The 25,348-nt window shown below is 43.0% G+C and overlaps 1 protein-coding gene across 1 annotated transcript in view; it reads right to left on the bottom strand.

Moving 5' to 3' along the window:
* Positions 1–25,348, bottom strand: part of TMEM154 (transmembrane protein 154) — a 43,363-nt gene that overhangs the window by 11,066 nt on the left and 6,949 nt on the right. The window contains exons 2-6 of the mRNA XM_014563831.2: positions 12,173–12,433; positions 12,044–12,082; positions 5,200–5,227; positions 3,677–3,762; positions 1,587–1,647 (exon numbers count right to left, since the gene is read on the bottom strand). Of these exons, the coding sequence (XP_014419317.1) occupies positions 1,587–1,647; positions 3,677–3,762; positions 5,200–5,227; positions 12,044–12,082; positions 12,173–12,433 (475 nt within the window). The remainder of the gene's footprint in view (positions 1–1,586; positions 1,648–3,676; positions 3,763–5,199; positions 5,228–12,043; positions 12,083–12,172; positions 12,434–25,348) is intronic.

Genomic DNA, 25,348 nt, shown 5'->3' on the forward strand with positions numbered 1-25,348 from the left:
CTTGAGCTTATTTCAAAGACCAACCTCTCAATATTTCAAAAATACGATTTCTAAGAAGCTTTCACCACCATACAATTCTCTAACATTAAGCTTCTCCTATGTTGCTAACAATTTCAAAGAATAAGAGGCAGGTATATAAAATCCACTGACATTACACATCTTTTGATGGTGCCCATCACAGACACAGTAATAAGGTATTTATAAGATTTTGGTGGTGATCTTAGCCCTATTCTAGACATACATAAATGTTCGTTTTTAGGTGAAAAATGAAAGGAAAAGATTCCTTTGTAATGTCCTTTGTGATACAGCCACTAGCATCTTTTCCCTTCGTCTGCTTGTTAATATCCGCTATCTCATTTAAATAGCATAGACTTTTCTCTGAACCAGTGATGAATTTTAACATGCAAACACCTGCAGAGGTGACAATGACTGATATCGACAACAAGATGGAGATTTCTGCAGCAGAGAGGAGGTTTGCCTCAGAAAGATTGCGGTGGCATGACTTCTTAGGTGAGGTTTAGGGAAAGAAGCAGAATGAGGGTCCGGAAGACAAACCTCTGACTGCCTCAGTCACCGTCTAGTAATCAGTATTTCCCTGCAATGCTCTGGCTTCAGAAACTGTTTATGACGAGTGACTGCCCTCTGGATGCATTTAAGGTGACTGGCACAGGACCTCTGGTTAACCTGGAGGGAGAGCCGGTGAGTGGTATCAATCCTGCTCTGAAAGTTTATTCTGTTTATCCTGATAGGAGTGTAACATCTCAGTCATGGGCTCAGTCAAGTTCCCTGCTGGCTGGTCATCTCTGAGTCACTCCATCAACAATCCAGTGCTCACCCCCCATCCCAACCCCTCGGCCAAATCACAGAGGCGCTCTGGGGAACAAGTCCCCGACTTGCTGAATCATCTATCCTGTTTCCTGCGAGCACATCCCACGTCCTGACCAAAGAATTCTCTGATCAAAACCACTCAAACAGGGTCATTTCTATCCTCACAAAAGATTTTGGAATTTAAACTGGGTTATGGAGTGCTGAAAGACACGCCTACCCCGGGTGCACTGAAATTTTCTATCAAGCAGAGCCACCTAGTGGTGGAATGTAATATGGGTTTTTTAAATTCTCATTTAACTTCTCTCCTAGAACACTCCAATCCAGGCGGGGTTTCCTTTTGTCTTGATTTTTACATGTTCATTGTACTCATTCTTACTTACAGTTTCCCCTTTGAGACTGTCACCTTCCTCTATTTTCCTTACCAAACATCTATTCATCCAAGGTATACAAACCCAGAGTTTGTTATAATCAGAAAGTATTAGGACTGAAACAGAAGCCAACTCAACAGTGTCTCTTTAGAAGGGCAAGAAAATGTCAGTACGAATTTATTTCTAAAGATAAAGGGCCACTTGGATATTTACTTTGTACTTTTCTATCTTCCATAACTCACACTGTTTCCTCCACACTACACCAATATACTCCCATGTAAACTGTCACATAAAATTTACAGGCACAGAGAAGGTGGGCAAAAGTCCTTGACTGTGGTCTCTGATCTCCCCCAACACACACATATAATCTGTGGTAGAAATTAGAAGTACCTTGGGTGGTTTTGGTTTGGTTCCTTTTCTTCCTCTAAGGTAGGTAAACATTCATAGTCGGCTAGGACAGAACAAAACAAGCTTACTGTTAGTTACTGAAATTCTATTTTCTATCCACAAAACTCACACAGTTGAGCATCACATTTCTCTGATCGTGTGGTTACTTGGACAGAAATGGCCTCACCAGGGAGCTCCGGAGGTTAAAAGATTAATGATGGCAAGGCTCTTGAAATGGAAAATGTACTAATAGCACAGATACAAGACTTCAACGTGTCTCTGGCTCCGTTGGAAAGGGCACAATTCATCACTGCTTGGTTATTCAGTCCCTGAAGAACCCCACTGTGGCTCCAAAGACTGGAATCTGCATGGCTCAGGGTGGATGCTGGAATAAAACAGCCTCACCTGCGGTCCTGATGTGCCTGCAGAATGACTTCGGTCAGGAGGCACGATGGGAAAGGAGCAGGCAAAGTGGGGAACAATTGACCTTCTTAAGGTCATCAGAATTCTCTCTTATGACACTTCTGCTGGTTTTCTTCTTTTTTTTAATATTTTACTTATTTATTATTGTATTGCTTAAATATTTTATTTGGGTGAGGAGGGAAGGTAATTAGGTTTATTTATTTTTGAGGGAGGTACTGGGGATTGAACCCAGGACCTCGTGCATGCTAAGCATGTGCTCTACCACTTGAGCTGTACTCTCCCCCCAACTACTGCTGTTTTTAAAGGGGAAAAAAATCCATTGGATCAATCACCTATGCATCAAAACAACTCTCTGCTTTAGTTGTCAAATAGAAATGGCTTTTTCCAGATTTCTGATTTTAGTGAGTGTAACAGGATCACGATTTTGTATTACAATGACCTCAGCCACAAAAGGAAATATACCAAAATATTAAGAGAGATTGTTTCTGGGTGATGGATTTTTTTTCCTCATTCCACTTTTTTTTTTTTTTTTGCAGTTTCCAAATTCTACTGTGTTTGTATATTACTTTTATAAACTAAAAACAACAAAATGAAACTACTTTAAGGATTACCTCAATGACCCACCCCAATCTGCAAATGCTTTACAGAGCCATTCTTCCATCAATATTGGACTATGAAAAACTGTTCAAAATTGTACAAGTTAGTTAAGTGGTTCTAATATTACTAATACACAATTGTATATATTGGAATAATACAATAATTTCTAATAACAAGTATCTAGATTTGAGAATTCCATTGTAGATTGTTGAATCTGACAGACCCTGGGGTATTTTTTAAGATAAATATTAAAAATACATGTGATGTAATAATATAAATAGTGGATTGTATTAATTTAACATGAGCATTAAAATAATTTATTGATTTTTTAAAGGAATTAAAAAAAGAAAAAACAGCTATCATCATTTTAAAGTCCAAATATTGATTTAATGAAAAGTAAGGAATATATACTATAATTACTACCAGGTATCAGCTGGAAAGTAAGTAATAGTTGGATATTTATATCACTATCTCTATTAGTGCTGTCCAATAGGACTTTCTACAGTGACTGGAATGTTCTAGATCGTCACTTTATGCTAAAATAGCCGTTAGCTACAGGTGGCTACTGAGTCTTCAAAATGTGACTGGAGTGACTAAGGAACAAAATTAATTTTATTTAATTTTTAAAATTTTAAGTGAAGCAGACACATATGACTAGTGTCTATTGGACAGCACAGATCGATGTAAATTATATTTGAGGAAGTTTTATATTTGTATACAGATTAAAATCACAGATGTCTAAATTCTATAAGACACCAGGTAAAACCAGATGCTAACTTTTCCCAGATAGCTTGGTCTCAAGAGATTTCCTTGCTTGAAAAAACGACCATTTTCTTCTCGAAAAAGATCATGTGAAAAATGTGCACAAAAATAAAAACAAGTGACAATTGATACAATAATTAAAATGAATAGTTAAGGGTGGTCAGACCCAAGGTTACTGTCTGCATGTGCCTGATGTAACGCGGGTGGGTTCACCCGGTCCCACGCCAGGATTTACCGCACGGTTATAAAGCTTTTGCAGCTTTCTCTTATCAGAGAGAACAGAAAAAACTAGATTATTACACCCCACATACCATTTCTATTCATGCTGTTCATCCACTTATCAAGCTCTTCCATTTCTATTTCCATGACAGAGGGTGTGTCTTCCTCAAAAATAGGTCTAGAGAGAGAAAGTAAAAAGCTTGTTGGAAAAAAAACCAAAAAACAAAAAAACACGAAACAAAACCAACACGTGTGGTGTGCTTAATTTCATTTGAGGAGAGCCTAGGATGTGGACCGTGGACTCTGGGGAAGATGAACTTGATTCCGTATCTGATCCTCCAGGGTAGCCTGGGTGAGCAGGGGTTTGCCTGTTCAAGTGTACCAACTCTTAACAGGAAAAAAGGCGAAAACTAAAGTAAACCTTCAACCGTCACTGATCTAAACATGTAGAGAGCACATACCAGGACCAGGCTGAAAGGGAATCCAGACTCTGATCCCCTGAAGGTACCAGCCGAGCCTACAAGGCTTCCTCTGCAAGCCCCCTCCAGGGAGTTGCTACATTTAGCATTTTAGCCTTGCTTAATTTCACTTCCCTTTCTTTTGGGGTTTTTCATCAGTGCCCCAGGTCAAGACACCACTGTAAACAGGCTACTTTCATCACCTCTCCCTTTGTTCCTGGATTTCCTGCTTTGAAGAAATGGAACCCTTGCTTTCAGAAATCGGGGGGCTTCCCCCCTGCCAGGGCTGGGCGCGCACCATTAGGTGAAGCAGCCCCGGGCTGCCGGAGAGGGAGGTGGGGGCGGGGACCCCCAGCTCTGAAGGGCTGCCTATGCGCTAGCCTGTGCGGAGGAAGCCAGTCTGGTGTCCAAACAAGCAAGGGCGGGGCTGACTTGGTGGTGACATCACCCCAGACCACCCCTCTGGGCGGAATCCTCTCTCCCTCTCTCCCCTCCACCTCGCTTCCTGCCCCCAGCCCCTATGATGCACTGCTTCTCAACCTACAGACTTCAGTCTTCTCGCTCTCCTCCCTTAATACCAGCCAAAGTATCTTCCCTGGTGATAAAAAATTTTAACAAGACATTACTGTACATAAAATAAGCAACAAGGACCTACTGTATAACACAGGGAACTATATTCAATTTCTTGTAATGATCCGTAATGGAAAAGAAACAAAATATATGTATGTATTATGTATGTATATGTATAACTGAACTGATTTGCTGTACACCTGACACTAACATTGTAAATCGACTACACTTCAATAAAAAATAAGAATAAAAAATTTTTTAAATCAGAATAAATGAATCAATGTCCTTGAAATATGCCCAGGGTCAGAAATATTTAACCAACCATGCATTTGGAATTGGCCACAGTCAGAAAAAGGTTCTTTTCTGAACAGAGGATCTTCTCTTCTACTCAGATCCCCTGCTGGGCTGAGGTGGGGGCTCTCGCATATCCTCCGGCACATGTCCTGGGGCCGGGGAAGCGGGAGGTCCCCACGAGGAGTGTCTGAACCAAAACTGTTGAAAAGCTGGTTCTCTAATCTGCTTATCCCCGGACATCCTCGACACCATCGTCCACCCTGAGCTGGAATGGATGCAGTAGGGGAACTTACACTTTCAAGTTTTCATTTCCCAGTTCACCTAAGAGAGAGTAAACATAAAAGTCACGTTAGCTTGCGTAGTCTGTAACAACTTTTCATTTCAACAATAGCTGAAATCTCTACAGAGAGAGGCAATGACTTTAAGTAGATGAGGTTTTTAAAGGAACCATAATTAACCTCTAAGTTAACAACTGCAGATTGCTATGTTGAAATGAGGTGCCATCACCATGAAATCTGTTTCTTTTAGATATCGGGGTCCTCTGAGAGCACACACTTCACATCAGATGTCCATCCCTCTGGGCTGTCTTTATCCATATGAAGAGGAAAACAGTGGTAAGGGGGACAAAGGAGGAGTTGACAAGAATGCTTGTTCCTGGACCCCCAGGTATCCCGGTTCAAACCACTGCTGCTTCATCTGCTTGTGACACTCCAAACCAAACAGCGTGACACTGTCCCTTTGTCCCAGAGTAGGATGTGGGGTATCTGTCACAGGCTCCACTCGGACCACTCCTCTAACCCCTACTCTTTGCGTGGCTGAATCCCTCACACCTTCCAGTCTCAGTGAAAGCGAGTCCCTCTAAAACCGAATTCCCCTACCGAGGTTATGATTCATCTCTCTATCCAAAACTTTATTCTCTTTCTTGTCCCGTCTGACCTCAATCCTAACTGAACACTCACTAACCAGAATCGGAGGACTAAAATTGCTGCTTGTCGATAACATCGTTCGTGTACTAAAATTGCTGCTGTAGGTATCACTATTACACAAACTCAAGTTGTCTCTCCGGGGCAAGATGCGCTCACAGACCCCCAGCCATGGACCACCTGGCCAGGGAATCATAAACCAGAGACATCCCGACTCACCAAACCATGATTAAGAAATGTCACACAAATGTCACAAGATGATTAATCCCAGCTTCTCTGTTCTTCTCTGTTAAGAACATCCCCAACTCAAAGACCAAGTTGGAGTGGATCTGAGGCTTGTCTCCCACTCCCTTGTGTGGCGCCCTGCAACAAACCTTTCCTTTGCTGCAAACCCACTCTCAGAGTTTGACTTCCTGTACTGCGGGCACACAGCCCTTTGCCTGGTTACATCACCTTAAACTCAGAGAGGCCTCCCCCACCTCCTCTGTTTGATGTAGGGCTCATCTTTCCTGCTGTTTCCGGCTCAGTACCTTGCTTGCTTCTTCATAGCATCTGCCACCACCTGTCATTGATCAGTTCCTCTGTGTCATTCTTTTTTATCTGTCTCTTCCACTGGGCCACAGCTCCCAAAGTGCGGGGATCATATCTGCCTTGTTCAACGTGGTATTCCCCCCTCCCATCCCACTTGCACGATACCTGGTAAACACCCTGTACATATTTATTGAATAAATGACTAGGTCTTACTCTGGATTGCCCAGTCCTGGGGTTAAATTCATGCCCAGTGTTCTGGATTTCACATTATCAAAGTAGTGAAGCTTTCAACAAGCCTGCTGTTAGTCAAGATGAGCCAGGTAACAGTTTGCAAAATGGCTCTAATGCTGATCAGACTCCAAATGAACATGTGGCAAGAATTAGGGCCCAATGCCCCAGCTCAAGCTCTGTTTTGTTTGGCAGGGAGTCCAATGCACCCAGAGAAAGGAGGCAATAATGTCCCAGCGAATGGAGAGCGCAGCCCCATTGCACCTTTTTCAATGGGAAAACCACTGAGCAGCAAACCACTGTGTAGAGGTCCGCTGCATAGTCAGATGGTCCTGATTCTTGGCAATCAGAGGCCTCCTTTTGTCTGGCAGGCAGAAATGCAGGTCCCCAGCGAGGGAACACAACCAGCAGGCACCTGGAACTGAGCTCCTGGCAGCCGGGAGCCGCTGTCATTTCCTGTGGGTTGGCGTGCTTTCATGCACCGCTAATCCAGGAAAGCTGGGCACAGATGTCAGTTTCATGCCATCACTACTTCCCTTCCAGGAGCGGTAAGTTATGTCCTTCTGCCCCCTGGGGTAGGAATGTGAAGCCCCCTGCAGATGTCTGACTCCTCAGACACTTAGATGGGGGAGAGAGGAGTGTGTACATCTTATTTTATGTATGCATTTTTCATCTAGAATTTATCAGCTACTTCCTTAAAGGATTTTACTATAAATAAAGCCCCCATACAACTGAACCTCCCTTACAGGTGGACCCATAAAAATCCCCCTGTTTTGTCACTCCCGCCTCCTCCCTCTCCCTCTTTCCCTGCTTCATAAACAACCCCTTACTAATTTCTTGCAGAACAAGTGGCCCCACAGACCCCCTGTTGAGGGGGTGGATTTATCTTTCTAATCTGGGTGCCCGCAGGCTTCGGGGGGAGCAAAAGCTAGCCCCGCATGCAGATGATGAAGTTTAAAAACCCATTACACAAGTGCTCCAGAGGTTACCGAGTGTGAAGCTCGGGTTATCAGTATTCAAACAGAGCAAAAAGCCTTCCACAGCCCGTCTCCCCACCGGCCGTTACCCCTGCCCCAGGCACCATGGCAACAGAAAGACACCTGGGAGAGCTCAGCACAGCCGAGCATTAAACCAAGAGGGACACCAATTACCCGTCCTCAGCAATCAGGCCCTGCCCGCTCCACTCCACCTGGCTTGTATCTCTTTATTAATAGCCGCCTGCTACTCCCTCTGCACCCGGGAGGCTCTCACGCAGCCCGCCACCCGCACTCGATGCCATTTTCCCTCCCACCGCCCTTCCATTTCCTGTCCGCCTCCCCAGCGGGTCCTGCAGTCCCCACATGACACCCACTTAGCCTGAAGAGGCCCCGCTCCCAGCTACTCTCCTCTGTGCACTTGGCCGTGGGCTGGCCGGGGTGGGGGCTGGCGGCAGGAGCCCAGCGGGAGGCTGGCTTGCTTATCTGGTTTCCATGCTGAGCAGCGAGCAGTGACTCTCTTTCTGAAGACTGAGCAGAGCCAGGTGTCAGGCAGCCTGTTCAAAGGGATGGTTTACTGCCAGCTGTTTTCCTGCAGCTCTTTCTGAGAGACACAGCACCTCAAGACACCTCATACGTGTTAAATAATAACAACTGCAAGTGTAATGTAATGCCTGGAAGTCTCCGGACAATGACATTAGCACAAGTCGCTACACAGCCTTCCCTTTTCCTGGGCATGAAAAGGACAGGACCAAAGGAAAAAGGGCAATTTCCATGCAAGTGAAGTGTCCTTTCTAAAAACGTTGGCCAAATACTCCCCAGTTGTTGAATTTAAAGACATTTCCTGGTATAGGGCAATACACCAGGGTCTATTCCTGTGAGCAAAGAAACAATGCGTCTATTCCTGACCTAATGAGGGGACATCCTCCTGTTCGCTCACAAAGCATTCCTTTAAGAGCTTTCCAACCAAAATGCTAGTCTGATCCAGAATGACAGTTTTATTTTTCCTGGAAAGAATATATTTAAATCAAATTCCATTAATTTAAATATTCTGGGGAAGAGGGTATAGCTCAGTGGTAGAGCACTGGCTTAGCATGCACAAGGTCCTGGGTTCAATCCCCAGTACTTCCATTAACAAATACATAAACCTAAATTACCTCCCCCAACAGAAAGAAAAAAAAAAAAAACCTAAAAAAAAAAAAAAAGAACTAGGCTCTTCAAATAAAAACAAAACTAAATTAAAAAAAATTTCTCCTTTTATTGACTTGCATTGTAATGTTAAATATTGGTGGGTGAACTTCTGTGGACAGTGGTTGAGAACCTTTTAGCTATCAGCTTGCCCCGCAGAGATTTATCTGTTAAGCAGTTAACCATCTGTACCTATATTAAAGGAGTGGCCAGTAAAAAAATATCCAAATAAAGCTCTCTATAACAAAAAATTTTGTGATAAGCAATTGTTTTGAAATCCTTAGTTTTCCATTTGTGTTTTCTTAAATCTTTAAACAAAATTTTTTTTATTTTTTAGTTTGTTTTGGGGAGGGAGGTAATTAGGTTTATTTATTTATTTTTAATGGAAGTACTGAGGACTGAACCCAGGACCTCGTGCATGCTAGTCATGCACTCTACCGCTGAGCTAGACCCTCCCCTATCTTTTCTGTTTTCTTAAAATGAGACACATTTAAATGAAAAACAATGTGCCAGTTTGTATTATGGATAATGTACACAGTTATTTTTACCTCTAAGAACAAGTGTTCTCTAAAAAAAGAGTTCTAGCATTCTTTCATCAACTCATCCATTCAACAGACATTTATTGAGCAGGTAACATATGTGTTGGACTAGGCATTCTGTCAGATAAAAGGGATAATAATAATTAGCTAACAATTACAACATGCCAGGTACTGTTTTTTCTAAGCGCTTTAAGTAGATGAATCCACTTAATTCTCACAACAACTCTATAAGGTAGGTACTGAATCTTCCCATTTTACAGAAGAGGAGACTAACTGAACCAGAGGTCACAGAGCTGAGAAGTGCAAAAGCCAGCTAGCAGAATGTTCCAGAATCTGTCCCCTCAACCTTCACCCTACACCATTCAACAAGATAAATTAGACAAGTTCTTGGTTCTCTTGGACCCTACAGAGAACCTAGTAAAAAAGAGAGACAAGACAAAAAAAAAAAAAAAAATGAAAGACCAAAAACAGGCAAGTCACCAACTTATGCCAATGTAAATACAGTGAGCAGTGGTGATGAATTTTGCCTGGGGTGTGATTACTCAAGGCTCCAGAAAAACTTTAGAGCAGGACGTTGAAGAACAGGGTGGGAATTTGCCAAGCAAACAAAAAGGAATTTCCAGACAGAAGAAATAGCATCAACTAGGAATGGAGGCATCAGGAAAGGACAAGCCATGCTCCAGGAACAGCAAATACTATCTGGGCCGTGTCTGAAGATGAGGCCAGTTCTCACTTGTAAATGGCTTTTGAATTTTGAGATTCTCAAAATAAAGTTCAGTGAAAAATCCTTTTCTGGATTTAGAACCTCAGAGCATGACCATTTGACTGGCCAATCCCATCCTTTCCCCCACCGCATGACTCTGTTAGGTAAGACCAGCCATAGGCTATGGTTCTAGCAGGAAGTTCTTACTTTCCCTACTTAAAAAAAACAAAAACAAAAAAAACTGGATCTACATACACCCCAATGTTCATAGGAGCCCTATTTACAATAACCAAGACCTGGAATCAACCTTAATGTCCAACAGATGACTGGATAAAGAAGATGTTGTGTACACACACACACACACACACACACACACATATATATACACAATGGAATACTACTCAGCCATAAAAAAGAATGAATAATGCCATTTACAGCAATATGGATAGACCTAGAGAAGATCATATTAAGTGAAATATGTCAGATAGAAAAAGACAAATATCACATATCACTTTTATGTAGAATCCAAAAAAAAATGATACAAATTATATTTACAAACCAAAAACAAGACTCATGGAAATAGAAAACAAACTATGGTTACCAGTGGGGAAAGGAGAGGAAGGATAAATTAGGAGTTTGGGGTTAACAGATATACATTAAGGTATATAAAATAAACAACTAGGATCAACCATATAGCACAGGGAACTATATTTTTTGTAATAACTTATAATGGAAAAGAATCTGAAAAGAAAAAAAATATATATGTATAACTGAATTGCTTTTCTGTACACCTGAAACTAACATTGTAAATCAACTACACTTCAATAAAAACATTAAAAAAAAAACTGGGTTCAGGCAGCTCTGTTTGCTTTTTCTTTTTCTCTAGCTTACAAAGGAACACCCATGTGACCACTGTTATCAGGTCACTCTGAAATTGCCAACAGTAGAGAAACATGTGTATTTCCTGGTTTCTTGGAATCTATGACACCAGCCTCTGCCATGAGGGGTAATGCACTTCAGGGCTTCTTTCCCAGCTCACATTTGCCCTACCTGCTGGCATCATGGAAAATGAATATTTACAGCTCCGGGGGAGCTTAAAGGCTCTCCTAGTGCAAGGACAGTGAGCAGCCCGCAGACCCAGGGCCTGATCTCACAGCCAGAGGTGCCCTGTTAGTGGAGGTGAGGGCCACAGAGGGCCAGGATGTACATGTAAATCTATATCTTATCACCCTTGAGTGATTTTTGGAATGCCTAGAGGCTTCAACTTAAAATTCTAATCAGTCATCTTTAACCAGCACAAGTCAAAAGAATCCAAGTCTGCTTTGGACCTAGAATTGCCCTGAAACCTAGTATTTGCTAGTCCTGGAATTGGAACTAAATGCTCTCAGACTGTATCTCTGACGCAGGGAATTTTCTATCAGATTGGTTTTATAGTGATGATAGTCATTTTTAGCCAATCAGAAATTTTATTCTAAAAGTTAGCATAGATTTATCTTTAAAAAAATTTTTTTAAATGGAGGTACTGGGGATCGAACCCAGGACCTCATGCAGGCTAAGCATGCACTCTACCACTAAGCTGTTTCTCTCCCCCAGCATAGCTTTAATAGGAATAAGACCAATGCTTCACCCAGGCCTTTTCAAGATCCAGGTGGGACATAGCACCGGGGAGAATACAGTATCTGTGACAAAATACAGAGGGAAGAATCCTTTTGTTGCGGAGATGACCCCAAGGACTCCAGCTGTCCCACCCCTGACCCCGGTCTGACCCACTGCCTCATCAGACGTACCTTTTCCCCCCAACAGTCAGGAAATGTTGCATGAACTAATTAGCCAAAATTAAACAGGGCCCTCATCCAAATTAGGTCCAGAGTGTATTTTTTTTTTTTTTTTTAAAGAAAGGAACATGGCATTTCTAAACTCTGGAAAACTTCATTGAAATAGCCATTCATCAACTACTATTTTCTGTAATCCTCATTGCTTAACTTTAAAAGCTCTCCGTTCCTCCTCCCGCCCCACCCCCAACTCCAGGCAGGTGTCAGGATAATACTCACATGTCTGTAAAATGTTCTGAGATCCTTGGCTAGAGGGCTCTGTGCAGAAGCAAAAAGCATTGTGTTTTATTGATCATTCATTAACACATGAAGCAACTGTATGGAAATGGGGACAGGCAAAATACTTACCTGGTTTATTCTTTTTTCTTTTACGGTATGTTGCAAGGAGTATCACCGATAAAAGTAGGAGGGCCAGTAAAATCAATGGGATCAACACCATGAGTATAAACTCTAGCTGATCTGTATCCTCACCATTAAGGGTGGAGTTCATATTTGTGGTGAATGATTCTGTGGTCACCATAGCAAACGTGCTCAGAGAGACAGTCTCTTCATCTGGCACGGCCACTTCTTGGGGCATTTCTCCTGACTGTTCTGTTTCCACCAAGAAATCTGTGGGAACACACACAAAATTGAAATTGTCACGAAGACAGAGCTAGCATGTTACGTCCTCAGTGATTTGAAATTTACCCTACACTGCATCCAGTGATAAACTTGATCCACTGGATTTGGTCTTCCAGTTCAGCTGAGCCAGAGTATTGATCGAACATAAATGGAGCTAGGGCTGGGAGTATCTTGAAAACAGAATCAGAGCCCAGGGATTAAACCTCCCACAAATGCAGGCAGTTTAGCACCCTTCAGACACTTTAGATGCACTTAAGCAAAGGGCATTGAGAAGCTTTGTCATGTTGAGGGTGGTATTCCAGAGTAGCCTATAGAATATTTTAATACCATTTCTGAAAAAACCTGAATTCCCGTTTATTGAAAGTTAAGCACTTGCCACGTAACACTCTTAGAAATAAAGGAATGCACTGAATCCTAACTTTTACTCAAAGGTTACCTACCAGTGGAAAAGAAGTCTTTGAGACTGGGGTGACTGATCAGATGTCAGTGTCAGGCCTCAGTTCTGCAGAGAACTGAGTCTGCCTCTGAAATGATCCAACAGAAATTCTGGATTCTACATAAACATGCAACATGTATTTCATTTGTAAAATGAAATTCTCAAAGGGAAATGCCCTTAGAAACTAAGGAAACTGCACCAGTATTTAAATGTATTGAATAACATGCATCTTTAGAGCTTTCCCGACTAGTAAGCTATAAGCAGGTTTATTCTGTTGGGACTTCAGATTGTGTTGGAAAATTGTTCTGTGGCTCATCACAGGACAGGAAAGGACTAGTAGCTGGATGATTCTTCAGAAAATCCTTCCTTACCGGGCTCCATAGTGACCATGGTCAGGAGAGCCACAGGTTTTCCTCCCTTTGTGGTACGAGGTTGCCAATTGCCCAGGAGGGGCCCACTGAGAAAAACAGCACATGAGCTGAGGCTACAGAAGACTTGTCCAGGGAGATGATTTGTGTGACAGTGCTTCCCAAGGTAGAAGGTGCCCTGCCAATGGAGACGTTGGCTGCTTGAAGCCATGTTCTGTACAGCAGTTTAGACCACCACCTACAGGATGACTGACAGGCCAAGGCAGAGCCAATGCATCCTTAGCTCTCTGCACGGCTGCGACAGGGTTTATAAAAATATTCGCTGGATCACAGTCTATTTTTTGGGGGGTTATGTAAACACTTCAGTTTTCATGAAGACCAGGGAATCAACTTGATAATGACATTGGTCAATGCCACACCAAACCATCAAAATCAATTACAAACAGCAGAGTCTAAGTAACTAGTATTCCTCACACTGTATATACTAAAAGCAGGATTTAAAAAATCTACCATTTATTGATCTCTGCCTTCAGGGTTACATGACTTTGCTCTGTACTTAGGTCTTTGGAAATGTTGCAGCAAAGTGTGTTACAGCTCAGTGTTATAGCTCAGTTGTGACAGCAACCTGGATCCAGGCGAGAGACCAAGAAGCATTCAGAGGGTTAGAGAACTCAGATTTATCACGCCAGTGGGCCTAGAGGAGTTAACACTCCAAGCTCTGGACTGTGTCTGTAGGTTTACACAGGATTTTATAGGCCGCCAGTCTAGATTTTGCAACATCATATGCAAATAAGGTATAACAAATGGACCAATCAGGAGTGATGGAAATGGACCAATCAGGAGTGATAGAAATGGACCAGTCAGGAGTGAGCTTAGGGAACCAATAGAATCTTAGGGGTAATTTCCGCTTTCCTAGAAGTAAGCCGTTTCAGAGTAAAAAAGTGAGATAATGCCGCTGGGCCAGGGAACCAAATGGTGCTGGCAGAAGGGTAGTGGCCCTGCCTGGGGGTCTTGCCATCTTTTTCGTGGGGCTTCCCACCTCAAAATAAGGTGAGTCAATAATGTATTCACACATTTGTTAAAGCTTTGATATATCCTGTATCACCCTGGACTAGGAAAAGATACTATCCACCAAGACAACCTCCTCCTTGAAGTTATCCTGCTTGCAGAACTACTGGGACCAAACAGCTTTCTGCACTGATAACCGAGACCAGTAAAAACTGGACATATGGTTAGGGGTGGGTGACTGGGCAGTGGTACACGCACAAACGCAGTTGGTGTTTGTGCACCTTCCTCTAATACCCAGACCTCCCTTTTACGTCTTTTGTGTGTTTATTTCTCCCACTGCTGTAGCTGCTACCACTATTTCAAGCTAACCTTTACAGATAATTTTCTAAGAGCCTAGTGCTGTGCTCTGCCTTTTTCCTGGATTATTGCATTTTGTCCATACCATTTTTCTCAGACAGAAACTGGGGCAGAGAGGCTCCATGATTTGCCCACGATCACAAAACTATCACAAAGGAGTGAGGACTTGAACCCAGGAGGGCTGGCTGCAGAACGTGAGCTTTGAAATCCACATAACACTTTCCCTCCGATCAGACAGGAATGGAACAATTCCAAATCAAGAAATGGGGACGGAGAGAGGGAACCCTGGGTTCTTGCCCCTCAGCCTACAAGGAGGTGGTTTTCCAGCACAAAGGCAAAGGGAGGGGAGGAGCTTTCAGAAACCTGGGTTTTGCTGGGCTTGCCCCAAGCTCCCCAGCCCAGGTGGCTGTGAGCAGAGCTTCCCAGAACAATGGGATATTTCCAGCCTCCTTGTGGAAGGCGGACAAGTTCCCAGTAGAACAGTAGCACTCTGAGTCACACTTGACCTGTTGCCCCAGAAGAAGAGAAAATAGGAAAGGAAACAAGCTAGCACGACTAATGAGGGCGTTTGGATGATCAGGCATGAAGAGAAACAGAGAGAATTGCACAGATGGTCCTGGGTTGTCCACGTGTGTTTCTTAGCACGAGGGACAATGCTGCTCACAGGTGGCCCTCAGTGGCACTTTGGAGGGAAAAGGGCTGGAGATTCTCTCCACAATATCCTTCTCACACACACTCAAACGTATGTTTTCCATGTTAACCATCATTTACTCTCTCTGATTCTCTAGTGACTGTTGAAATAAATGAGAATCAAGGGTTCTCTCTGTGTTTTATTTTTCTTTACCCTGCAAGCCTTCATCTCCAGACACTCCTGTGACAACCTCCCTCACAGCCCTCCCTCCCCAACCAATACCATCATAGCCTCAAAATAATAAATAACGGTCATGCATCAGATGCTCACAGTATAAGTTAGGTACTAGGATAAACTAAACATGCATCGTCTAACAACCTTCACAACAACTTTATCGTTCACACTGCAGATAAAGAAACTGAGTCTCAAATTGTTAGGTAGTTAGATAAGTGAGGGCACCGGGCAGATAAGGTGGTGGAGGGGGAGGATGGTTGGGAAGATGGCAATATGCCTGCCTTTAGCATACAGGGGCTTTACTTCCTGTAAATGAGTGCCAACAAGAAATCGGTCAGAACTCAACAGCCTCAGCTGCGAGGTAGCGACAAGGACCTAACCGGACATGAGGACATGACCCAGCGCTTGTTGTAATATAATTAACATTTTGGCTTAGGTGCCCCAATGGGCCTTTCTGTGTGCATCATGGGTAAGGACATGCGCAAAAGGGGACGAGCATGACTAAGCACTCCAGGGGAAAGAGCTGTCAATCAATCAAGAGACCACCTCTGAGCGAGGGTATAAGGAGAAGGTGCAAAAAAGACCACCTCCCAATCTTGGAGGTGTGCTTTCCCTTTGCTAATAAAACCTTTAAAATCATTCACTACACAACGCTTCTGCCTCCCATCTGAATTCTTCTCTTTTGGGTATGACAAGAATTGGGGTCCTTTCTCTTCCCCTTTGGGGTAACAAAATATCTTATCAAGGTACAACCTTATTTTTGCTGTCAGTTCAACTGATCCCTATGGGTTTTGAAGCTGTGTTCCCTTGAACGTAGGTGCCAATGACAGTGAGGTTCTAGTCACAGCTGTGTTGCTTAGTGGTTGAGGGAATTTGGACAAATTATTTACCCCTAGTGGCTAAATGTTCTAATCTGTACAATTAAGGAATTATTTCCAGAGTCCCATCTATTTCTACATCCCTGTTGATTCTAAAACGTTTATCTTGTTTTTAATTAGGCTTTTTGAACAGGTACTATGCACGTTTACATGGTCCTAAGCTCAGAAAGGATTTCACTACCACCCTTTTCCTCAGCCACTCAATTTCCCTCCAAAGTGGTAACCACTGTTTCTGATGCCTTCCAGAGAATTCTATGCATATACAAGTATATCATTTCTGGTTTTCTTTTTTTTTTTTTAACACCAATGGCAGCAAAATTTATAGACTGCTCCTTGCTTTTTTCACTTAAAATTGGATCTTGAAAATTATTCCATGTCTGTGTACAGAGAGATGTCTTTCCCTCCCATTATTTGGATGTATGACAATCTATTCCTACTGATGGAGATGTGGGCTGTTTCTCTCGTATTTCCCATGATGCTGCTGCAGTCGGCCCTGCACACCCTGACTTTACACACGTGCAGGTATATTCTGCTGCAGATCTCCAGAGTGGGGACAGGGTATTGAGTGCGGCACCAAACCACTCTTGGGGCCAGGGGTCCGTCCTCACAGCTGTATCAAGACAACTCCAGCCCAGTCCTCAGACAGTGAGAATTGGCAGAAACTAAGTAGAGAGCTGGGCACGTAGGGGTCAGCGAGGGGAAAGCTGAAAACATTGGGGATCAGCCCAAGGGTTTGTGTCAGGAGCATCAAATTGTCATCAAAGGGGGAGCTGGAAAACCAGGGAGGGCCACAAAGCAGATCTGTACCCAGGACTGGGTCGGCAGAGGGCAGAGGGCAGAGGTGGGAGCTATGAAGAAATGCAGAGGTGGATGAAACCAAGGTGGAAACCAGAGAGAAGCCGGAGCTCACATGAGCTGGGGTGGGTGTGGAGCGCAGAGGGCAGCTCTGGGGAATTTCCCTGGAGTGTGACAGTGGTTCCTCCGTGGGCGGTGGGCTGACAGCAATTCAACCTAATGGCCACTGTGCGGCGCAGACACTGGGCCTGGCCTTATCTAAGAAACCGTGCAGGGCCAGTTCTCGCGTTGAGCGAGGACTTGGGGGACATCTCCATGGCATCCTGGAAGGAAGACCGGGCTTCAGGTTCCAAAAAGTAGGCCTTGAGACTTGGCACTGCCCTCTCGAGCCATGGTGCCTGGGAAGAACCCCTCTCTCCTCCAAACCTCTTTCTCCTAAAAGACCCCAAGAGGAGCTGTCAGCCCCGCCCATCCTACAGTGTGCATACGAAGAGCAGAGGAAATCCCAGCTGTGAAGACGCTGTCTGTTCCACAAAGGGCCACACACAGGCCAGGTGTGGGCCGTCTGCTGTTTCGTTCGTCCTGTGCCCATTCGGTTGTCCCGTCTCTAGACTGAACTGTTTCTCTGTTCCCCAGGAGACTAATCGGCCCAGCGTTAACTTCTTCATTTTATTGTTGTCTCTTCTCATCTGAATGTGGACATCTTACAGGGGAAAAGGGGTGTGGCCCGGAGGTGGGGGTGAGGATAGACTGTAAAACTGAAGAAGCTGCAGATATAAAGGTATAGAGGACCCAGCGTGAGGGTAGGGAGAGAGAGGCAGCAGCTAGCAAAGTACGGAAGAGAAGCAGCCGAGGAAAGGACGAGGAAGCAGGAGGGCTGTGTGATGCGCATGGATGTGGCTTTGAACCTTGCCCGTGATGGCCAGTAGTGAAGTCACCAGTGCGGTCAAGGGCGGACCTGGCAAGACTTTTCTTCCCTTCCAGTGACCCAGTCCTGGTTCTCTCGAGTGACCCCAATGCAAACCTCCCTGAGATTCTCCTTTTCACCACCTCTCTCTCTCTGCCCAGATGATGGAACATTATTAGGAGATACTGGGAGTGGTCACGTGACTCGTGAAATTAAGCTGCAGTATTTCATTTTACTTTTAATCTGAAAATTACTGAAGAAACTGTATGGTGCACCGAGTCACAATATCCATGCAAAGACACCTGGGGTGGGTATTTCACTCACCTGGCATCGACCCCAGGAGGGATCCTTGTAAGTGGGAAAAGGGGGGAAATGCTTGAGGTGAGCCCAGCAGCTCAGCAGCCCAGTGGGCACCTCGCCCTTTGTCACCACTCCGAGCATTGTCCCTAAGAGGAAGTGACTCTGCTTCTCGGGGAAATGAACTAGATAACTTCCCTTTTTTGATAGTGGAACAAATACGCAATCAAGCTCGTTTTTAAAGTTTAAAAAAAAAGTATTATATAGCAACTGAAAGGTTGCCACACTGACATTATGATGTAAAATAAAACGATGACAAGAGAAGGCTGTTAAACTCAGGATATTGTGAAGTATGTTGGAACTCAATTCGCTGTCCCATTCTTTCACTTGTCTTGTAGACTCCATGGAGAGATTGTTGAAACCGTCTTGCAATTCAGGTAGTGAAACGAAAGAAAACACGCGGGTGTCAGGCACTCAAGCGCTGCCATGCTCTGTGGAGGAACTGCAGCATGTGGATTCCAGGACGCTCAAGAAATTAAACCCAAGAAGCCTTCCCACACCTTCTATACCTCTGTCTACAGCAAAGAGCCAGATCATGTTAGAAGGACGAGATAAAACCAAGCCAGAAGTCCTCCGGTGCTTTTCAGCCTTGGCCACACGTTAGAATCACCGGGGGACCTATTAACCTTCTTGATGCTCAGGTCACACGCTCAAACCATTACATCAGAACATCTGGGGTGAACCCAAGCCCCAGTAGTTTTTACAGATTCCAGTGTGCAGCAAGGTTGAGAACCAGGTCTCCAGACTCTACCCACTCCTGGCCCACCCCTGGCCACCCCTCGTTCCCTGTGCTCCTCCTTGGGGAACTGGAGTAGAATCAGCTCTGGGAGTTGGCTCCCAATTCGGAGCAGCTGCCCAATTTATTATCAGAATGCAACTGCTTCACTGAAGCCTAGAGCTCCTGAGAACCTCTGGCTAGGATATATTGATTTTTTTTTTCAGAGGAAGGTAATTAGGTTTACTTATTTATTTATAATTTTGATGGAGGTACTGGGAATTGAACCCAGGACCTCGTGCATGCTAGGCATGCACTCTACCACTGAGCTATACCCTCCCCCACATGTGTTTTTGATTTGTTTTGTTTTGTTTAGCCAGGAAATATTGAGAGAGAGCTGTGAGAGTCATGCTTATTATTTGAATAAGTCTGAGTAAGAGAGATTGGGCTGGAGCTTAAAACCCACATCTACAGTAAACGTCACTGCTGGCAAAGTGGCTTTGGTTGGAACCATCAGTCTGCCCCGCTGGCATGCGCCAGAATCACCGGGAGGGCTTCCCACAAACACATGGCTGGGTAATGCCCCCAGAGCTTCTGATTTAGAAGGTCGAGATGGGGCCAAAAACTTTCACTTCTAACAAAATACTGATTCTGCTGGACTAGAGCCACACCTTGAGAACCATGGGTTTGAGTGTCCCAAACAATGTCATGTAGTTGTGTTTAATTATTGGTCACACCTGTTGTCCATGGCATTTACTGTGCACAAACACCAACCTGGTGGTTTTTAAGCTCCACCCAAGTCAGTTACTTGAGGCATCTGACGCTGTGGTCTGGGTAACAGTATGTTTTAAAAGCTCCCTAGATGAGTCCATTAAGTAAGTACTCTGGGTTGGAAATTACTGAGTTAAATCAGAATTCAATTGACTTTAATTTGTTGTAATTCATGGAGACAGTCCTTACTAGCTTTAAAGATGACTGGAGAATCCTTTCTACACAGAAAGAAGCCTTTGGGAGCAAAATTAATAGATGTATGCTGACTTCCAAATTGGAAAGAAAGAGTAAAACTGTCACTATTTGCAGATGACATGGTACTTTATATAGAAAACCCTAAAGTCTCCACCCAAAAGCTATTAGAATTAATAAATGAATTCAGCAAAGTTTCAAGATACAAGATGAATATACAGAAATCTGTTCCATTTTTATACACTAATAATGAACTATTAGAAGGAGAAAGTAAAAAAAAAAAATCCCATTTAAGATGGCATCAAAAAGAATAAAATACCTAGGAATAAACTTAACCAAGGAGGTGAAAGATCTATACTCTGAAAACTATAAAACACTGATGAAGGAAATTTAAGATGGTACAAAGAAATGGAAAGATAGCTCATGCTGTTGGATTGGAAGAATTAATATTGTTAAAATTAAGATCATACTACCCAAAGCAATCTACAGATATATTGCAGCTCCCTATCAAAACACCCATATTTTCCACACAACTAAAACAAATAATCCTAAAGTTCATATGGAAACACAAAAGACCCCTAATTTCTAAAATAATCTTGAGAAAGAAGAACAAAGCTGGAGGTATCATGCTCCCAGACTTTGGACTATACTACAAAGCACAAGTAATCAGAACAGCATGATAGACACAGAGATCAATGCAACAGAACAGACTGCCCAGAAATAATCAATTAGAGTGCCCAGTTACCGTCAATTAATCTACAACAAAGGAGGCAAGGATATACAATGGAGAAAAGAATCCCTTCAATAAGTGATACTGGGAAAACTGGACAGTTATATGTAAAAGAATAGATTAGAACATTCTCTCATACCATATACAAAAATAAACTCAGAATGGTTTCAAGGCCTAAATATAAGACCTGAAACCATAAAACTCCCAGAAAAGAACAGAGACAGAACACTCTTCTAAATCATAGCAATACATTTTTAGATCTGTCCCCTAAGGCAAAAGAAATAAAAGCAAAACTAAACAAATGGGATCTAATCAAACTGAAAAGCTTTTGCAGAGCAAAAGAAACCATTGACAAAATGAAAAGATAACCTATGGAATGGGAGAAAATATTTGCAAATGATATGACTGACAAGTGGTTAATATTCAAAATTTATAAACATCTCACACAACTCATCATCAAAAACAAACAAACAAAAACAATCAAAAAATGGGCAGAAGACCTGAATAGACATTTTTCCAAAAAAGACATACAAATGGCCAATAGGCACGTGAAAAGATGTTCAACATTACTAATTAGAGAAATGCAAATCAGAACAATGAGCTATCACCTCACACCATCTTTTTTTTTTTTTTTTCACACCATCTTCTTAATCTAGTTGCAACCCAAATGCCCATAAACAGACAACTGGATTAAGAAGTTTGCAACAACCAACCACACCTCCTCCTCTTTTCCATATAAAGGGAGCCTGAATTCTGACTTGGGTAAGATGGTTCTCCAGGACAATAGCCCTCCATCTTCTCAGTCTGTTGGCTTTCTGAATGAGGTCATTTCTCCTTGCTCCAACACCTCATGTCCCGATTTATTGGCCTGTCCTGAGGTGAGGAGAACAAGTTTGGACTCGGTAACACTATCAGATCAAAATGTGCCCCACAATGGGGCCCACAATGCTTGGATGCCTTTTTCATTTTAAACTTTTTATTTGGTATCTTTTTAGAGAAAGCTTGCTCATCTTTAACCAGACTTGCCCAGTCCCTAAGCTGTCTCTGGTTTTAAGTTACTCACCTGGGGAAGCTGCACTTGTGACTATCTGAGTCCCTTTTCATACATTAGAATCCTATCCTGGCCCGTCAGTACCCGGCAGTTTAAAGGAATGTATGTATTTTATGACACAGAAGATATATACACTTTTAACGTTTAAAATTTCCTCCTACCATCCGTGGGATAATAGATACCAAAATACATTAAAATGAAAAAAAATTAGTAAGTGATAGAAAAGTATTCATGTTAGTGGTGGTAATAGCTATTTTTATTATACTTCTACCACTCTTTTGAATAGCCAAGTTCAAAATTCCAGTGTGAAAGAGTAATGGGAAAACGAATGTTCCTCGCCACGCCCTGCCCCCTCCCTGGCTGGCTGGGTCAGCCTCCGTCTGGGTGGATAAATGAGGCTGGCGTTTGTGTGGGTCACAAAGACCTCCGTGCTGGCCGGGCCTCCTTGCTCGGATCAGCACAGGCTAAGCGTTGCCAGAGAGCCACTGCGGGACGGGGACAAACCAAAACAGAAGTGTTAGATGCATGCTTTTGATCATCAGAGAACAGGAAGGCAGGGAAAGGAGATGTGGGCGACCAGCTCAGTAGCTAATGCCCCTTGGCGGAGCTGCCAGAGAAATGGGCAGAAGGTGTAACCGAAAGTTCCCCAGCCAGCCTGCGGGGGCAGCAGAGAGCAAGAGTGTGTTTGTTGCTGGATGTATCCTTAACCGGAAGCTCAAGCAGGAGGCAGACACAGAGAACAAACTTACGGTTACCAGCGGGTAAAGGGGGTGGGAAGGGATAAGGTGGGAGTTCAAAATTTGCACCTCTTGGGGAGTGATAGAACTGTTAGGTATCTTAATTATAGTGGTGGTTTCACAGGTGAATACATCTATCAGAATTCATCAAGTTATACGTCTGAACTATGTGGTTTACTGTACAGAAATTATACCACAATTAAGTTGTTTAAAAAAAAAAAAAAGGAGGCAAGTTCCTGAGGTCTTCTAAGTGGCGTCTGCGGGGAGAAAATGGTGGGTTAGATTTCTAGGGTCAGCAAAGCCCATTAGCAGGTCTGTAAGGCTGGCTTGGCTTCTGATACTCTTCTACCTGGAAAGAGAATCAATCCTGCCCTTCCAGCCGGGACAGTCTAACAGGCCTCAGGTCCTCAGAATTTTAGTACTGCTGCTTGAGCGACTAGTGCGCTATTCCCACTCTCTTTTGTCAGCCTCTTTTCTGTGTTTATTACTGTAATCCTATGGGGTTTTTTTCTCATTTAGTTTTTAATGTGGTGAATTACATTAATAGATTCTCTAAAGTCGATCCCCTCTTGGATTCCTGGTTTTAGTCTACTTATCCACCAGGGTGGTGGTGTTGTTGTTGTTGTTGTTGTTGTTGTTGTTTGGTTTCTTTAGTGATAATTCCTTAACTTGTTATTTCAATGATTGATCTGGGACTCAGCCTAAATATTCTTCTAATATTTGTTAACTGGCTACATAGCCAATATGTTTCTGGTCTTAGTGATGCATCAATATAGGGATGGCCTTGGCTTGACAAAAGATCACCATGATCATAAATAGAGTTACTAGATAAAACACGGGACACATTTAAATTTGAACATCGGATAAACAACAAATAATTTTTTAGTATAAATATGTCCCATGCAATGTTTGTAAGTCCTCTACTTGCATTAAATTGCATGGGATGTACTTATACTAGAAAAGTTTTGTTTATTTGAAATTTACATTTAACTAAGTCCTTCCTATTACTTGCTAAATCTGGCAGTCTTAATCATAAACAAATAAATAAGCGTAATTTTTAGAAAAGAATAAACAGATTTTTAAATTAATAAACAATGTCTTGGGGGAAAAAATAATGCCAGCAAACCCAAGTAATCACTGGGCTCCTGTTTCTGAAAACCACAATGGGGTGGAGAAGCAGGAAATAATAAAGATGGTTTTAATTCATATAAAACAAAGAAACAGAGAAAAAAAAATTCAAATTTCAAAACCAAACTCTTTCATTGGTTTTGTTTTAAGAAAAACAAGCAGGCCCTGCTCTGGTGGGTACCTCTCCTTCCCAACCAGCTTCTTTAATTTCTCGGGAAAAGCTTCTGAGCCGTCCTCAGCACCCGAGGCAGATTTTCCTATTCGTTTTACTTTTTACATAAATTTGATTTATTTTTCAAGTTTTCGAATCATCTTTTAAGGGCTTGAAACTTCATGTCTATGAGACTTCTGTTCCTCTCCCCCTGCCCTTTTTTTCCCAAAAGTCTTCCCCAAAATGTTTGTAACAGCCTGGCTTTTCTGCAAATTGTCCAGCTGCCCTAGTGCATACTTTCTGGATGCGAACTTCCCTCCCTAACCTGAGAGGAGGATGGACAGAAGGTTTTCCTGGAACTACTCAGAGATGCAGCCAGGTAACCCTCCCTACAGGAAGGGGAGCAAGAGCTGTTGCCTGTTTGGTTTGAGGACCCAGAAGGGAACTCTTCATAAACAGATTTGAGTTACTTAACATTTCAGAATAAAATAAAACTGGATTAACTAAAAAATCATACTTATCCAGGTATCACCATAGTTTCATTGCATTATTCAAATGATTATAATTTCATTACAAATACAAGCAAGGTTTGGGCTACAGGATAAATTTCATGTCATCATTCATTTGGTCAGTGAGTTTTGTGCCTATTAAGTACCAGGCACCACTCCAGGTTCTGGGACACAAAAGTGAATGAGTCCAGGTCCCAGCCTCCTTGGGAAGTGACTGCTAAGTAGGGTCAAATCAATAATCATATTATAGTTTCATAAAAGCCGTAAGGTGTCTGTGTACGGAATGTCATGAAGACATGAGAGAGGAAGGTATTCATCACATCTGAGGGGTGGAGGATTTGGGAAATCTTCATAGAGGAGGTGACCAATGAGTTGAATCTCAGGAGTTTGTCAAGCAAAGATGGCACGGAAGGCATTATGGCTGAAGCAGAGATACAGAAATTCTTGGGGGCCACAGAGCTTGGCACATTCAAGTACTTGAATTACAGGACATGTGGGGAGAAGTGTCCAGTAGGAAAGGAACTCAGGACAAGCTTATAGGGGGCCTTGTAATGATGCCAAGGGGGTTGGATTCTATCAGAAGGAAATGACAAACCACTGAAGGGGTAAGTACAAGAGGAAAATAATTACTTTTTTGTTAGAGAACCATCACTCTGGAGGCTATGTGAAACTGCGTTGGAGAGGAGACTAGGAAACTAGTTAAGAAGTTAGTGAAGTAACCTAGGTGAGAGCTAAGAAGGGTCTAAACTAGCAAGGAGCAGATAAAGAGTTCTGATTTTGCCATGCGGAGCCCAAGGTCCCGGTGACATTTCCAAGGAGAAGAGATGGTGACAGTGCAGGTCTAGAGCTGGGCAGAGAGAGCTGACTGGAGGTGATCTGGGGGGAGTCCTCAGCCAAGGGGTGAGATGGAAGCCTGGAAGGTGGGAGCCATGGCCCTTAAGTGATGTA

Source organism: Camelus ferus, chromosome 2 (assembly GCF_009834535.1).
Source record: "Camelus ferus isolate YT-003-E chromosome 2, BCGSAC_Cfer_1.0, whole genome shotgun sequence".
Lineage (NCBI taxonomy): Eukaryota > Metazoa > Chordata > Mammalia > Artiodactyla > Camelidae > Camelus > Camelus ferus.